The following is a 17,356-nucleotide window of genomic DNA, read 5'->3' on the forward strand; positions in this document are numbered from 1 at the left end:
TGGTTATTCATATCTCAAGAGTGCATAGGAGGTAAATTTTTGAAGTCGGTTATAGTTTGGAAATCACTTTCAGAATTTTAAAATTCAATTCATCCTGATTTCTGATCATTTTGCATATGATCTTTTAAAATTCACCCTCTCTTTACAAAAATTTTTAGTTCTCTTTATCTCCAATATTCTGAGATGTCACGTGAGTTGCTTTTTTCCCCCATATATTGTGCTGGGTACTTGATGAGCCCTTTCTAGCATTTCAAACAATTTAGTTTTGGAATAATATTTATTTCTTAATTTCCTCTCTTTCAGTAATTCTGTAACTCAGATATTGGAGCTCCTGTCCCAAGTGATTCCTTAATTTTCTCATTGATTCATTTCTTTTTTCCATCTTTTTGCTTTTTTGTTTTGATATTTCTTTCCAACTATTAGGTATTTATTTTCCAGAATTCTATTTCAGTTATAAGTTTTTCCTATCATATTATCAGTATCCAATAGCTTATTTTTATTCCTTGAATTTCACTTTTAGCATCATTTTTTCTTGTTTCATGAATGGCATTTTCTCACTTTTCTCCCTAAAGATACCAATTACAGATTTTTGGAAGTTTATTTTTCTGAATTGTTTTTGACTCCTTTAATCTCCTTTTTTTTCTTTTTTTTTTTTGGTTTATTTGGCATCTGCCTTTCATGTTGCAGGCTTTCATCAAATGATCCATGAATGTTTATTCACATTTGAGTATTAGGTTCTAAAAGCTGGTTAGAAGCTCTGAATATGTGGATGGGGACTTTCTTGCCTAGTGGGAACTTGAGCAGGAAACCTCTAGTTTCATTAAATAAGCCCCAGATATTGATATCCGTGGGGCTTCCCTGGTGTCGTCAATGGTAGAGTCTGCCTGCAATTGGAAAACCCAGGTTCAATCCCTGAGTTGGCGAGATCCTCTGGAGAAGGAAATGGCTACCCACTCCAGGATTCTTACCTGGAAAATTCCATGGACAGAGGAGCCTGTACAGTCCATGGGGTTGCAAAGAGTCAGACATGACTGAGCAACTTTTACTTTCACTTCATTAGTATCTGTACATCTTTTTCCATTTTGTTTCTTCAAGGAAAATCTTCCACTATCCTGTCTGAGGTCCTATGTCTGGATTCCTGGATACCGAGAACATTTTAGTTATACTTCTACTTTAGACTTTTGCATTTGCTATTCCTTTTGCCTGGAATGGTCTAAATGTCCACATGGCTTGCTCTTGTATTTCCTTCATCCTTATTACTAGAATTTCCTCTTCTCAGTGAGGCTTTTGTTGGCCATTCAACCTAAACTCCCCCCTACCCTGACTGCCAACAACCCTTGATACACACACTCTCTGTCTCCATTTAATATTTCACCATGTCATTTAGCCTAGTATATATTTCAGTTACATGTAATTTTATTTTTTATTAACTGTTTTCCTCTAATGAAATTTGTTTCATGAGGGCAGGTATTTTTGTCTATTTTGTTTGACTAATCTATCTCCAGAATCTAGAACAGTCCTCAGTACATAAGTGATCAGTAAAATTTGCCTATTAATCACTAAATTAATGTATATTACATTCTTGCAATATTAAAATTTTATATTATCATTGGTGATTTTCCTTATCAATTTTATGCTTTGAAAGTTCTTTTCTATCTATGTAGTTATCTATATTTTTTTCAGTTATTTTCTGGTGTCATTATTTGGACCTTTTGAGATTTATGTTGGTGGAGTAAGAGGATCTGATATTCCTCTTCTCCTTTCTTCCTCTCCTCTTTTCTTCCTTACTTAATTTTTTTTTTTTTACTGGTAAACTAATTTTCTCATCAAATTTTTGATAATCATTCTTCCCTAAAGTGCCTGCACAATTTTATTTTTAGAGAGTTTTAGTTACTTTTGCAACCTTTAAACATTACTCTATGTAGAACTCCATTTGAAACTCTATTTCGTGATTTTCTGTTTCATGAACAGGTAAAAATTATGGACACGAAAATTACAAATGTGTTTCTTTGTGGTGCTGTACTGTCTTCCTATCAGAACTTTTTTTTTCTTCTGATACATACCACATAGTTTTAGACTATTACATCCTGCCTGCATCTGAAGATTCAGCTCATTTAAATAAATAAGCTAGAATAACTTGTGCTTTATGAAGTTAATTCTATTGTCCAATTCCTGAGGTCAATATCTTTTTTTCTCTTGGAAATCCTAAATGTAGTTATAATTTTTAAAGGGTCATGGAACTAATGCTTTAAAACTGAAGACATGCGTTGTGGACTTAATAACTCAAATGAAAACATGTATATGTGCTGTTGTTGGTTTCTGTGCTTCCTCTTGTTTTTCTCCCTTTAAGGTTCATAATAGCCCTAAGTGCCTTGGTTCAGTGTATTACTGTTATCGCTCGATCAGCTTGTTCTTTTCAAACCAAGAAGAAATTCGAATTTATGGGCATGAAATAAAAAAGAATGGAATCAGGTAAGATATGATAAATGATATAATGAAAACATCACAGATTAACAGAATTTCTAAATATCTCACTCTGGAACTGAATGTGGAGAGTAGGAAGAGAGGATTTCTTCAGCGGTAACCTTTGAGTTGGGCTTCCCAGGTGGTGCTAGTGGTAAAGAACTCTCCTGCCAATGCAGGAGACATATGAGACACAGATCCAATCCCTGGGTTAGGAGGATCTCCTGCAGAAGGAAATGCATGGAGAATTCCATGGACAGAGGAGCATGGTGAACTATGGTCCATGGGGTCGCAAAGAGTCGAACACAACAACAACCTTTAAGTTACAGCATTTGCTGTTGTCCTTTAGTTGCTAAGTCAAGTCTTTTGCACCCCCATGGACTATAGCCTACCAGGCTGCTCCATCCATGGAATTTCCCAGGCAGGAATACTGGAGTAGATTGCTATTTCCTTCTCTAGGGATTTTCCTGACCAGGGATTGAACTCATGTTGCCTGCAGTAGCCGGTGGATTCTTTATCACTGAGCCACCAGGGAAGCCCTGAATTAGAGCATGCAGACATCAAAATTTCAGTAGCTCCAAAGCTAGCCAGGTAACAAGAAATCTGAACAGTTTAGCCTCCCTAATGTTTGTGCAGGATACACATACACCTTTATTGGTAGAAATAAGATTGTTACATCTACTTGTAAGAGAGATTAAGGAAAAATCCTCATAATTCAACTCTTTATTTTTTGCTGTCTTTCATAAATCTTTTCTTCTTTTTTAAACAATCAAATTAAAACTCAACCTCTGAAAATCCACTCCAAATTTGTGTAAATGAACTTTAGGTATCACTTAGCATTTTCTGTTAGAGTTACCTGCAATAAATAACTGGTCTTGAATAGATAAGAGAGGGGCTCACTTCTAGAATTGAAACTTTTGGGGAAATGGATGTTAATTTAGTTGATAGAAGGTTTTACATTTTAAACTAGAAGTACAGTGTAATAATCTATCTTCCAAGCTTAATAAGTATAGAAATACTCAATTTTAAGTTGCCTCTCAACCCTTGACACACTCGTTTTCTCTGCTTAATATTTCTCTTTCATGTCATCAAGCATAGTATATGTTTTAGTTACATTTTGTCATAAATTTTATTAACTGTTTTCCTCTAATAGGGCTTATTTTATGATGGCAGGTTTTTTTTTTTTTTTTCTGTTTTGGCTGACATTACTTTGTCAAGAAAAGTAATTATCTGATAGAACAGTTCTGTCCATCATTCAGAATTCACCAGCAAGTGTCTGAACGATGGGAATTCTTTCTGGTACAATAGCTGTAGCAAGCTATGCTTTCTCAATTTAGATTCCTCAAGAGGCAGCAGGTGACAGCAGAAAGGCTTTAGGTGAAGCACCAGGGGAGGCAGGCTCTGACCCAGGCTTTGTCATAGTCAAGCAACCCCAAGCAGCCCCTCTTGGGCTTATTTTCTTGATCAATTGGGTTCTGTACTTTCCAATTTCTTATGAAAGAAAGCTTATCCATTTGAATGGGAAGGTAATATATTTATGTATATATTTCTTGGAGCTCAATTTAAATAGTGGTTTAGGATTTTTATATGGAATTTGGGGTAGCATAGTGGGCACCTAAAATTATGGTTTTATACAACAAAAGTGTCATTCAATTAGATTTTCAAGAATACTAACCCTTTGTTAAAAATAGGAGATCACATTTAAATTTTAAGTCAGAGAAAATATTTTTTCAAAGATTTCCATTTGTATAATAAAAAGATGGTTTCCTTATTATTCAGCTAAATTGCTTATAATAATGCTCTTCTTGGCCTAGGACCTGTCTCATAGCAGGTGCTAGAGAAATGTTTACCAAAAGGAAATCAAATGTGTGAGACTCTGCACCTCATATTTTACCTTTCTCGATTTCAGTTGCCTCCCCTGTGAAATGAAGGGTTTTGGTACATATGAACCTGTGAATAATTTTCAGACTGAATCTGTGCATTCATTTAGTTTACATTGTTATTGTTTCCTGCCTGGGTTGCATGGGGTTTTTCTTAAATTTATGGGAGATTATCAAATTTTTAGAATCACCACTCATCTCTACTAGCATCTTTTATTTTATTTTCAAAAATTGTGTACTTAATCAAATTTATTGTGAAAGAGATGATGTGACAAATGACTAAACCAAGGAATACCCACAACAGAGCAACTGTACCTCCCTGCAGTGAACATCCCATTGCAATGGAATATCTTCATAAAACATGACTCACTTTTCTCAAGTATAGCTTTTGTAAACTCGCAAACTTAAAAAATATTATTCATACTAACTTTTACCTTCAATTTAAAATGAATTTCTTGTGTTTTCAATTTTAATAAGTATAGATTATGACAGGAAAGTCTTCTTATTTATTCTCCAATGTAAATTTTAGTTATTTTCTTATTCTTAAAATGAAATCTTATGACTAGATAATTATTCGCAAACATCCTTGTGCAAATGATTATTGACATTTGAATCGTTTCTTTGGGGACTATCCCTTTGTTAATGAGTATTCTTAATCTTATAGTTTTTATTTCATGTAGCCATGTTCACTTCCTGGAGAGGAACTCAATAATTCAAAATTTTTGAGAGAAATATATGAACTTACCTACTAACCTCTCATTTTACTCACTTTATTGTTTATTTTACTCACTTTATTTTCAGTTAGCATGGCTATTTTAGTAAAAATAATTTTTTTCCTCTCATTTCCTTAATTACTAACACCTGCTTTTTCCTGTAATACTTTCTGATGGAAGGAGGACAGTGTTCTTTCAAAAGCATTCTGGGTGACTTACTGTGATTTTAAAGTGCCTAACTGTTTCGTTTTCTTCAATTCTCTTATGTCTGTCAATTCTCTTGTATGTGTACGTGTTTGTGAAAAGTGGAAAGACTAGACATTGGATCAGGAGTTTAACTATTCAGTGTGACCCTTGCTTAAATAGATCAGATTGTATGCAACTTAAAAATTATGAATATAATCCCCATGCAATACTGCATGGAAAGTATCTTTGTTCTTAAAGATATACTTTGCAGCATTAAAGCTGTAAATCATAATTAAGGATGCCTAGACTTTTTTTGTGGGAAAATGATGATTTGTATCCAGGTGACATTTTGAGGATAGGAGCTCTTAATTCCTTTTAGCCAATTTTAAAACAAAATTAAACAAAATCACCACTGACGCAACGTGTTTACACATTTTGAGCGTTGTTTGTTTTTACTTCAAAATTGTTGAGCAGTGTTTTCAGATGATCTTAAACTCTCTATAAGTGTAAAATCTAAATAAGTATGCAGAAATAGGTATAATTTTTCCTGCATTTATTTCAATATTAAAATTTCAAAAATGTTGAGATTTTCTATAGGGTGCTTCCTTGGGAAATCTAATTGCATGGTTTATTCAACAATTTTGAATAATAATTATCTCTTATTTCTCCGTCACTTCAAGAAAGAAATAGATCATCTGTAATTGATGTTTCATCATAATTCTTAGATTGCCTGTGTTCTGTTTTTCAAGTTTAACATTACCTCAGACAATTGGACAGGTTTTCATTGAGAAACTAGCTGACTATATTCTGGTGAAAACAACCTTTGGTTTTTCATTGGCTTGGGATGGAATATCTGGAATTTACTTGAAGCTGTCTGAGGAGCATAAAGGGAAATCATGTGGCCTATGTGCAAACTACAATGGCATTCAGTCTGATGATTTCATCATTCAGCAAGGTGAGCAGGTGGAGGAGAAGAAATGGGTGGGTACCTCTGAGGTCTTCTTTCTGCACTGATCACTCTGTTTATATACCCAGAAGGGTACAAAACTTGTTCTAGGTTGGGTAAAAAATGGTAGCTATTACTTGCCTGCTTACATGATTTTAAGTGATGTTTGAACAGGAAAAGGTTTTTGTGTCATTCTTGAAATCCATGAGCTAATTTACATTTGTTAAATTAATGCAAATCAGGTGTTACTCATGTAATGAATACTAAGTGAGCATTTACTTTGTGTCTGGCCCTGTTGTAGGAGCTTGGGATATGTCAGGGAGCAAAGCAAAAACTCCTCCCTTCTTGGGGCTTATATTTTAGTGATTCAAACCCATTTGGGGCAAACTTGTCTACTTTTGGGCAAAACATATTTTGCTTCTAGTCTGGATAGGAATAAATTAAATGACTGCCACACAATAGTTTTGTGAATGTAATAAAATGTAAGCAGAATTTATAAAAGTTGAAAAATAACTTGGAAAGGTTTTTTTTTTATCATGTATGATGATGTATACATCATTCACTCAACTTCATTCTAAGTCATGAAACTAATCTCAGTGAGCTATTAAAAATAGGTTTTGTTTTAGTATGGGTACTAGTGTGCAGTGGCAACAAAATAAGAGAATAACAGGACTCACTCATGATTTACAACCGTATATAAATGTGTAATAAAAAAGAATTCTGTGCTTAGTACCAGCAGACCTGGCTTTGCATCTTGTTCTAAGTCTTACAAGTTTTATAACTTGAGGCATCTCAATTAATCTCTCTGATACTCAGTTTCTTCAGCTGTAAAATAGGAATTAAAATAATTTGGAACTCACAGTGTTATTAATAATCATAACATGGATTCATACTATTTATAGTAATAGTTAATATGAGTACATGGGCTTCCCAGATGGCTCAAAAATCTACCTGCTAAGCAGAGGACGTGAGTTTGATCCCTGGAGCAAGAAGATCCCCTGGAGAAGGAAATGGTAACCCACTCCAATATTCCTGCCTGGGAAATCCCTTGGACATAGGAGCCTGGCAGGCTACAGTCCATGGGGTCAGAAAAAATTGGACATGACTTAGCGACTACACAACAATAACAATATGACTACATAGCTATGTTATCCCCATCTCTTACATCATTCATGTAAGTGAAAGTCACTCAGTGATGTCTGACTCTTTGTGACGCCATGGACTCTACAGTCCGTGGAATTCTCTAGGCCAGGATACTGGAGTGGGTAGCCTTTCCCATCTCCAGGGGATCTTCCCAACCCAGGGATTGAACCCAGGTCTCTTGCACTGAGGCGGATTCTTTACCAGCTGAGCCATGTAAGGTGGGTGGTATTTTCTTAATTTTACGATGAGGACACAAGGTTATGTGCCCGATGTAACATAGCTTACAAATGGTGCTATCAGAATTGAGTTATAGCTCCAACTCGCTCCCAGTGCTATGCCTAGATAAATATGAGAGATGTTTACTTTAATCTGTAAAGTGCTATATAATACTTTTTGTTTTACATTATAAAATTAATGAGAAGAGATTCCCATATGTTGTGTTTTAAGGGAATGAAAGTCCTACTTAGAGTGTGAGTTCTGGAATCAAATTCTGCTTTGCCACTTATTAAACTTTCTAAGTTTAATGGTATACTAGTAGTGTATACTTCATAGAGTTGCAAGGTTTAAATGAGATAATCTGTGTAAAATACTTAGTACAGTGCCTGGCTTGGCACATTGTTAATTACTGAATTATTTACTGTTAATTATTGTTAATTATTTACTGTAATTATTAATTATTGTTAATTACTGGCTAATTTATAGTCATCTCCAAGTGCTCTCAATAAGCCTGTAATGGAGCCAACAGGAGAATGTTTGATTAAAGACATTGCTTTAAGAGGTCCTTGTTAATATGCTAACATTTTCCCTGTATGGATACTGATTTGTCAGTGTTAGTTTACTAGTAGCTAAAGAGCAGGGCTTCAAGGAGTCAATTTTCTTACATAAAGAATGGAGATAATAATAATAACCCTGAGGCTTTCCCAGATTGTGAGGATCTAATGAGAAAATGTAAATGAAAGTGTTTAAAAGTGAGCACAATACAAATATGCAGCTTAGAGATCATCCTGAAATGGTGTTTTGCATCCAGTTGGGTATTTAGAAATGAGAGAGTTCGCAAAGTTTGCGTGTTGAGACTATATTAGGAAGTAGGGTTTTGGACCCAGACAGAACCAATCAGATGTTAATTATTGATTTTTTTTTCTTCTGTATCAAAGTTTTATGAGTATTATTGAGAGCTAGAAAAGAGTTAAAGAAGACTGCTATGGGTAACTTCCCTGGGGATGTTTAGGGAGCATGGTACAGAAATGCGGATAGAAAATAGCATCTGCTCTTGTTAGAGGCAGAGAGATTCAGATTAGGGTTTGAGTTAAAAGTCAGACAGACTTTGATAACCTGGAACATGGGATGATTGCTCGCAGTGACATAATTGGGCTGCATGTAAAGGACTGTTAGCAGGTTATTTGTGGGAAAGACCAAAAGGAGGAAATTCGACTGAATTATGGCTGAGCTGGCAGTTGGCAAGAAGGATCTTGGAAAGTATGTGGAAGAGAGATTTCAGCTTTTTCACAATTTTATTTAGTGTATACTGTAAAGCAGGCTTCCCAGGTGGCCCTAGTGGTAAAGAACCCACCTGCCAATGCAGGAGATACAGGAGATGCGGGTTTGATCCCTGGGTCGGGAAGATTCCCTGGAGGAGGACATGGCAACCCACTCCAGTACTCTTGCCTAGAGAATCTCATGGACAGAGGAGCCTGGTGGGCTACAGTCCATAGGGTCGCAAAGAGTTGAATATGACTGAAGTGACTTAGCATGCCTGTACATAGTGTAAAGCAGAATGATTTAAAGAACTAACTTACAATAATTTATAAGGATGTGACTAGAAACTGCCTTTTGATTTTCTTCCATACTGTAATACTGCAAGAAGATGTCCACAGTTGAGCTGTATTACCTTTAGCTTAAAGATGCCTAGTATTCATATATCCCCTCCCTTTTGAACCTTCCTCCTATCTCCCAAATGTATACCTATAGCTGATTCATGTTGGGGTTTGACAGAAAACAAGAAAATTGTGTAAAGCAATTATCCTTCAATAAAAAATAAATAAATAAAATGCCTAGTATTTCCTTGAAACTAATCAGCAAAGTCTGTACTTTGCTGATTAGATAAATCTTTAGAGGCAGAGCAATAGTTTGACTGAATGCCATTGAATTCATTGTTTCTTAACAGTGATTAAAATTGTATTTCTCTGTGCATTCCTATGCATTCTTCAGGCATGATTTCACAAAGAAACGAGCCTTTTCAGAATTTCTGTAGATATAGAAAGATTTAAGTTTGTTGACTAGTTGAGATTCTTATTCCATAATTCATGTCTATAGTTAGCTACACACATCATAGAACCCCTGATTTTCTCTTGTTTTTCCCAGCATAGTAATTAATAGTGTCTCTCTTTCACTCTCAGAAGTGTCCCAATATGGACAATAAATTACTTCATTTGTAGCACATTTTATATGAAGCATTTTAATTTTAGTTTTGCAGGCTCCAGGACCACCAGTTGGTATGAATTTAAAGTCTCATAGTAATGCTGTGCAGTGTAACAAAAATAGCTAAATATGTGGTTAAAAGTTGGAATTAAAGTGACCTCTACAGGATTGCCCAGGTTGTTTAGTTACATTAAAATTTGTGTATATATATGGGAAAAAGTGGGCCTCTAGGAAATATTTTTGATTCGTCAGACCTTTAAAATATGCTGGAGACTTCCCTGGTTGTCCGGTGATTAAGAATCCACTTTGTAAAAAAAAAAAAAGGAACCACAGTGCGGTGCAGAGGTGCAGATTCGATCCTGAGTGGGTGAACTAAGGTCCTCCACGTGCGGCAGCTATGCTGGTGCATCACAACTAGAGTGTCCATGCACGACAGCGAAAGATCTGCAGGACTCAACAAAGGTCCTGAGGGCAGCACAGAAACCCAGAGCAGCCAAATAAACGAATACATATTTTCAAAAGGACCTTTGAAAGAAAAACTTATGATGATGCTTTGAAATGAAATGTGACTACAAATGTATTTAAAAGGAACATTAGTTTTCCCTTTTAAAAATTAAGTATGTTAGATCCAACCTATGCTTTGCTGAGTGTGACACATTTCCAACACTATCAGAGAATGAGGTGGACCAAACATCTAGGATTCTAATAATCTATTTAATAAACATGGAAAACTTCCTTGTATTTATTTGTTCCCTCATTTAGCAAATATATTTTGAGCACCCACCCACAAGATAGTAAACTAGGGATCCAGCAATAGGATAGCTTAGACAAGCTCTCCCCCTTCATTTAGTAGAAGGCAAAATGAATAAAGAGACAAATTAAAACACAATTTTTTGTGAGCAATAGCAGCCGTGAAAAACAAGGGGGAAAGGAGACTGATAGAACAGTGTTTGTTTAGAGGGTCTAGATCACGTGCCAGAGAAAGCTTCTCTGAGGAGGTCATACTGAATAGAATTCTGCATGAAGTCAGGGAGAGAGCAGAGGGAAGGTTGGGGGGAAGAGTGATATTGAAGGAGGAAATGCAAAAGCAAAAGCAGAAGCAGGGTGGGAATGAGCATGAGTGAAGAATGGTGTAAAGCCCGAATGATTGGAGTTGGTTGACCAAGAATAGGAGTGGAAGATGTAAGAGAGGTGGGGTGGGATAGAGTGGATGAGGAGGTGGGGAGTCGGGGAAGTGCAGAGGCCAGATCAGAAAGTCTTTCAGGCCCCAGTAAAGTTTGGGATTTTATCCTAACAGAGCAAAGCTTTCTAATGGGTTAACTTCCACGATCTTTCCAACAATTGGTAGTAGTAAGTAGACATCTTCCTATCTGGAAGAAACAGAGAGTAGTGAACCATTTGACTTGCTATATATGATTCTTGTGGTGCAGTAACGTGTTGTATGGTAGACCTGTGGCTGTGTATATGTCATTGGTGGAGAAGCTAACTCAGACATGAAGGCTAGTTGTTAGATGGAACTTCAAGATGTCGTCTTGTTTGGATCTGCTAAGGAACCATGGTTTCAGATTCAGCCCTTGTCTGAATGTGGGGCAGAATTCATGTTAATGTCAGGCCCTGGACTTGTCCTCGGATGGGCAGAAGGCCCAGAGTGCTCTCCAGCGACTGTCCGCTTGTTGCTGCAGTACATTAGTTCCTGAATCTTGCTTCAGAATACTGCTGGGATGGTATCTGGATTCTTAATCTGTCCTGAGCATCTTTAGAAACACTATTCAGCATAGTCACATGAAATTAATTCACTTCTTAGTCACCTCTTCTCCAGCTGTCTTTTCCATTTTTTCATTGTCTGTCCATCCTCTGAAATCTCCACGAGGGCTCTAGGTACCCCTAAAGGGAGCTACAATTTTAGTAAGGTTCTGACTAATGTCAAGTAGAATGAAAGGGCTGTCTGAAAATTTTTATGCCAAACGTTTACTTATGTTTTCAGTTTTATGCATATTTTCCTCCTCTTTGCCGTATACACTGCAGGCTAATTAGTACTTTTCCGGTGCTACTCACTTTCAGCCCTCCCCCATGCTCCTTCAACGAAGCTTGCTTTTCTACTCCAAGGGTATTATTGGTATTTGGTACTTAAATTTTGTTCAATTTATTTGTATGGATATTATGCTAAAGCAGTTCTATAGTCTATTATCATTGGTAATTATAAAGTTACTGAGTTTAGCTTTTTGACCAGAAATTTTATGTTGGTGAACTGTGTGTTTGTGGAAAGTGATGCCATTACACATATTTGTGTGTGTGTGTGTGTTTGTGTGTATTAGAGGACTATACAGAAGACATCGCTGTGTTTGCAAATAATTGGTCGGTGCAAACTGCAGATGACACCAAATGTGTACCCACACCCTCAGATTTTCCAAATCCTTGCTCCAGCGGAATGCCAGCATTTGAGGTAAATATGATGTGAAAAACCTTGGCATGTTGGATACAGCACATGTATAATTGTATTTGTATATTTCACACTAAGCATTTTTAGTGTAAACACAACATAATTAGATGCTATTAAATTCCAGAAATGTAATGCAAGAAGAATAAATTTGTGTTTACTTTCAAAATGATGAATGCAATGAGCTTCATAAAAGTGGTGCTCATTATGAAAATAGTTAGAAAATGTTGTTTAAAGTTACAAGCTTACATACCTTCTCTTTCCTAGTAAGATCAGAGAATCTTGCAAATAGATCAACAGAACGAAATGAGAGTACATGCATATCATTTAGTATGTTCTAGTAACTACCATCTTTTTCTGCATAGGCAATCTTCTTCAAGTGTCAGATCCTGTTGCAATTTCCCTTTTTGAGCTGCCATGAATATATTGATCCATATTTATATATTGCCAGCTGTGTTAATGATCTTTGCAAGTAAGTGAAATAATTAGTATTTATAATGAAATTCTTTTATCCAAAAAGAAGAGCAAAAACCATTCTATGACTTTACGATCTCAGCAGTTGGGATGTAGTGGGAAATGTAAAACATAAGCTGTACTAACAGCTATTAAAAATTTACTGGATAATAGTCACATTGCACTTGAAAATATGTGATGATAATGATGATGATGGTGATGAAAGTTGCTCAGTCATGTCTGACTCTTTGTGACCCCATGGGCTGTACAGTCCATGAAATTCTCCAGGCCAGAATACTGGAGTGGGTAGCCTTTACCTTCTCCAGGGGATCTTCCCAACCCAGGGATCAAACCCAGGTCTCCTGCATTGCAGGCAAATTCTTTACCAGCTGAGCCACGAGGGAAGCCCGAAAATATGTGGGTTGTTTTCAAATACCTTTTGATATTGATTTCTCACATAATTCCACAGTGATAGAGAACAGACTCTGTATGATTTCAATACCTTTAGGCCATGAAAGTTTGGCATCTTGTTTTATGTCCCTGGATATGTTCCAGTGTCTCCTAGTTTATAGTCTATGGGAACTTGAATAGAATTTGTATCCTACTTTGTATGAAAATTGTGTAAGTCTTAATTATTTTTCATTGGTTCATGGTGTTATCCAGGCCTACCATATCCTTCTACTTTTCTGTATATTCATTCTATTAATTTTTGAGAGTTTGATATTGAAACTCCAACTAAAAAAAAGAGTATAAACAATAATGAAAATATGAAAAAATGAGACATGAGTTATATTGATGATAAAGTTACAGATTCTGCTAAGAACATTGCTTTATGTATTGCCTATGTGTGTAACTGAAAGAAATGCTAAATATAAGCAGAAAATTAGGGAAAATAAACATGTAATATTTTTCACACCAAGGATACAGGCTCCTGCATTCCCTCCTGGGTTAAGAACACCAGACAAAGGTGGTTGTCTAGGGAGTAAATTCAGTGAGACTCATAGTATGTTCATCAATATAGATTACCAGTATTGAAGTCTTTTTATTTTTTCAAAAATTTAACAAGTAAAAGATACATGCACACCAGTATTCATAGCAGCACTATTAACAATAGCCAAGATATGGAAACAATTTAAGTGTCCATGAACAGATAAATGGATAAAGAGGATGTGGCATAAGGGGACATATGTATATATGTGGCAGAGTCATGTTGATGTATGGCAAAAACCAGCACAATATTGTAAAGCAAATATCCTTGGAGTCAAACTAAATTAAGAAAGAAGATGTGACATATCTATATATACAATGAAATACTACTCAGTCATAAAAAGAATGAAATAATGCCATTTGCAGCAACATGGATGAACCTAGAGATTATCAGGCCAAGTCAGAAAGAGAGAGACAAATACCATATGCTATCACTTAAATATGAAATCTAAAATACTATGCAAATTAGCTTATTTATTAAATAGAAGCAGACAATCATAGAAGACAAGCTTATGTTACCAAAGGGGAAGAGCTGTGGGGAGAGATAAATTAGGAGTTTGGGACTAGCAGATACAAACTACTGTATATAGAATAGATAAAGAACAAAGTCCTACTGAATAGAGCAGGGAACTGTATTCAATATCTTGTAATAAAACATAATGGAAAAGAAAATGAAAAAGAATGTGTATATATGTATAACTGAATCACTTTGCTATACACCAGAAACTAACACAACACTGTAAATCAATTATACTTCTATTTGAAAAAAAATTACCAAATGTATGTGATTAGCTATCTTGAATGTTAGAGAGTATCTCAAGAAATTTTTAATATGCTTTTATTTTTTAAGTATTCCCAGAAGTATGAATGGTATATGGAAACATTGTTATGAAAGACCAGACTAATTTTTGTTTGAATAAAACCTCTGAAATTAAATCCTGGTAGCTTGTTAGGCTTAAGTTTACCAAAGGTGAAAACAAACAGGGAAGTTTGAGGCAGTGTGAAATTATGTTACTTATAATCACTCTGCCTTTAATTAGATTAAGATAATTATAAAAATAATGAATGCAATGACATTTTCCAGATATGAAAATGAGGTTGTTTGGGATATTTGTTAATTTTGAGTTAAGTACAGTTATAACTTTATTTGTATGTATAGTCTAAATTTCAGGGATTTTTTAATTAATCCAGGAGCTTTGAAAGAATATTCCCTTTGCCCAAAATACTGAGTACTGACCTTTCTTTATATTTAACAAGATTCTGTTCTCTATTTGGTTTTACTTTTCATTTAAATGCTGTATTGTTATATCTCTGTTCTATCAGTCCCTTTTGGAGGGTTCTGTAAGTAGTCCATTGCCCTTATTTCTGGCAGATCCAGAAAAGTCATTCTCCATTTATTAGTTGGGATACTGTTAGGCTGCTTCAATTGGCAGAATATCAGGGACTTCAATTAAATTGAATGCTTGTATTTCTCTCATGTGAAGTCCAGGCTGGCAAGTGGTCTTGGGTTCATAGTGTGTGTCTGCTCCCCGAGTTTTCCATTGACTCAGTGATACTCTTGGCTATGCCATCTCCCAGGGCCTAGGGTATTATTCTCAATTTCATTGTCAAAAACCGTCTCACCACTGCCATGTCCATCTTTTAGCCCTTAGGGAGGGAAAAAAGGAAATAAAGAGCTGTCATAGCTGTCAGTAAAGAATCTGCCTGTGGTGCAGGAGACCTGGGTTCAATCTCTGGGTCGGGAAGATCCCCTGGAGAGGGAAATGGCAAACCCATTCCAGTATTCTTGCCTGGAAAATCCCATGGACAGAGGAGCCCGGTGGGCTATAGCCCATGGGGTCACAAGAGTCGGACACGACTTAGTGACTAAACCACCACCACCAGCACTTTTAAGGAAGAGATCTAGAAGTTTCATGAACGTTTTCACTTTTAACCCTTTGGCCAAAACTTAGAAACATGGCCACCCCTAGAAGTAAGGACAGCTGGGAAATGTTGTCTTTGGCTGGGTAGCCATATGCCCAGCAAAAACTTGCAGGTTCTAATATTAAAAAGAAGAGGGACCTGGGCACAAAATGTAGCCTGCTGTACCTGCTTCATCTGAAATTTCATCATTAAGAAGTTCACATTTTTGTCTCTTGAAATTTTGTTGTGTTTACGCTTTGAATTTTAAAACATAGTTGCTTTCTTTAGGGCAAATAAAAACAGCAGAATAGTGAAACACCTTTACTGGTTGAAATCAACTGACACCTTAAGATATGTATTTGAGCTAAAGAAGCCAGGTAAAGCAGGCATGTAAACCAAAAAAAAAAAAAAAGACTATGCAAGTGAATAAGTGTGCATTGATAAAATGGAAGAGGGAAGGTACCAGAGTTGGCCTTTTACTCTCTTCAGTAGTCCATCCAGGACTACACCTGCCAACATTCTTTTTCCCCTAAAGGAGATTCTGTTCACTTCTTATATTAAAGGACTGCCTCACAGGGATCCTATACCATGATTATATAATTATGAATCTGTTGAATACAAATTTCCTGCTTGGACTAGGATAGTATATTGAATTCAATTTAATACATATTTCCTGGGTGTCTATTCTGAGCTGAGCATTATGTCACATTATGTCACATCTTGGTGCAATAGAAACAATTTATTATGTTGATTTTTAATTTATTTTATTTTACTTTAAACATTTTTTGTGAAGTACAATTGATTTACAATATTATATTAGTTTCAGGTATATAACAGTGATTCCATATGTTTATGGATTATTTTCTATTTAGAGTTATTTTAAAATATTGACTATATTCTCTATGCTGCACATTACATGTTTGTATCTTGTTTATTTTATACCTAGTAGTTTGCACCTCTTAACCCCTATTTTCTCGTATTTTGTCCCACCCCACTCCCTCTCCCTACTAGTTTGATAATCACTAGTTTTGTTTCTTTTGCTATATTCATTCATTTTATTTTTTAAAAATTTGACCTATAAGTGAAAACACACAGTATTTGCTTCCTTACTAAGCATAATACTCTTCAGGCCCATCCATGTTTCTGCAAATGGCAAAATTGTGTTCCCTGTTTTGACTGTGTAATATTCCATTTATAATATGGTCTTTATCCATTCACCTGTTGATGGACACTTAGGTTGCTTCCACATCTTGACTGTTACAAGTAACGCTATGTGCTAAGTCACTTCGGTCATGTCTGACTCTTTGCGACTCTCTGGACTGAAGCCTGCCAGGTCCTCTGACCATGGGATTCTCCAGGCAAGAATACTGGAGTGGGTTGCCGTGCCCTCCTTCAGGGAGTCTTCTCAACCCAGGGATCGAACTCGTATCTATCATATCTCCCGTATTGTCAGTTGAGTTCTTTACTACTAACTCCTCTGATGGCTCAGATGTAAAAAAACCGCCTTCAGTACAGAAGATCTGTGTTCAATCCCTGAGTCAGGAAGATCCCCTGGAGAAGGAAATGGCAACTCACTCCAGTATGCTTGCCAGGAAAATCCCGTGGACAGAGGAGCCTGGCAGGCTATAGTCCCTGAGGTCACAAAGTCAGACACGACTGAGCAACTAACGCTTTCATTTTTAGTGCCTCCTGGGAAGGATGGCAAAACAAATTTGGGGTGTTTACAGAACACAAAAAGTGTGGCTGGAGCATGGTGAATGGAAGAGAGAGAGAGGAGATGAAGTTAGAGAAGTAGGCAGGGTCTAGATCCAGATTACCTAGAGTCTTA

General features: G+C 36.1%; 1 protein-coding gene across 1 annotated transcript in view; it reads left to right on the forward strand.

Moving 5' to 3' along the window:
- Positions 1–17,356, forward strand: part of OTOGL (otogelin like) — a 169,607-nt gene that overhangs the window by 16,404 nt on the left and 135,847 nt on the right. Inside the window, exons 7-10 of the mRNA XM_043880323.1 lie at positions 2,351–2,472; positions 5,992–6,197; positions 12,065–12,192; positions 12,552–12,658. Of these exons, the coding sequence (XP_043736258.1) occupies positions 2,351–2,472; positions 5,992–6,197; positions 12,065–12,192; positions 12,552–12,658 (563 nt within the window). The remainder of the gene's footprint in view (positions 1–2,350; positions 2,473–5,991; positions 6,198–12,064; positions 12,193–12,551; positions 12,659–17,356) is intronic.

Source organism: Cervus elaphus, chromosome 3 (genome assembly GCF_910594005.1).
Source record: "Cervus elaphus chromosome 3, mCerEla1.1, whole genome shotgun sequence".
Taxonomy (NCBI): Eukaryota; Metazoa; Chordata; class Mammalia; order Artiodactyla; family Cervidae; genus Cervus; species Cervus elaphus.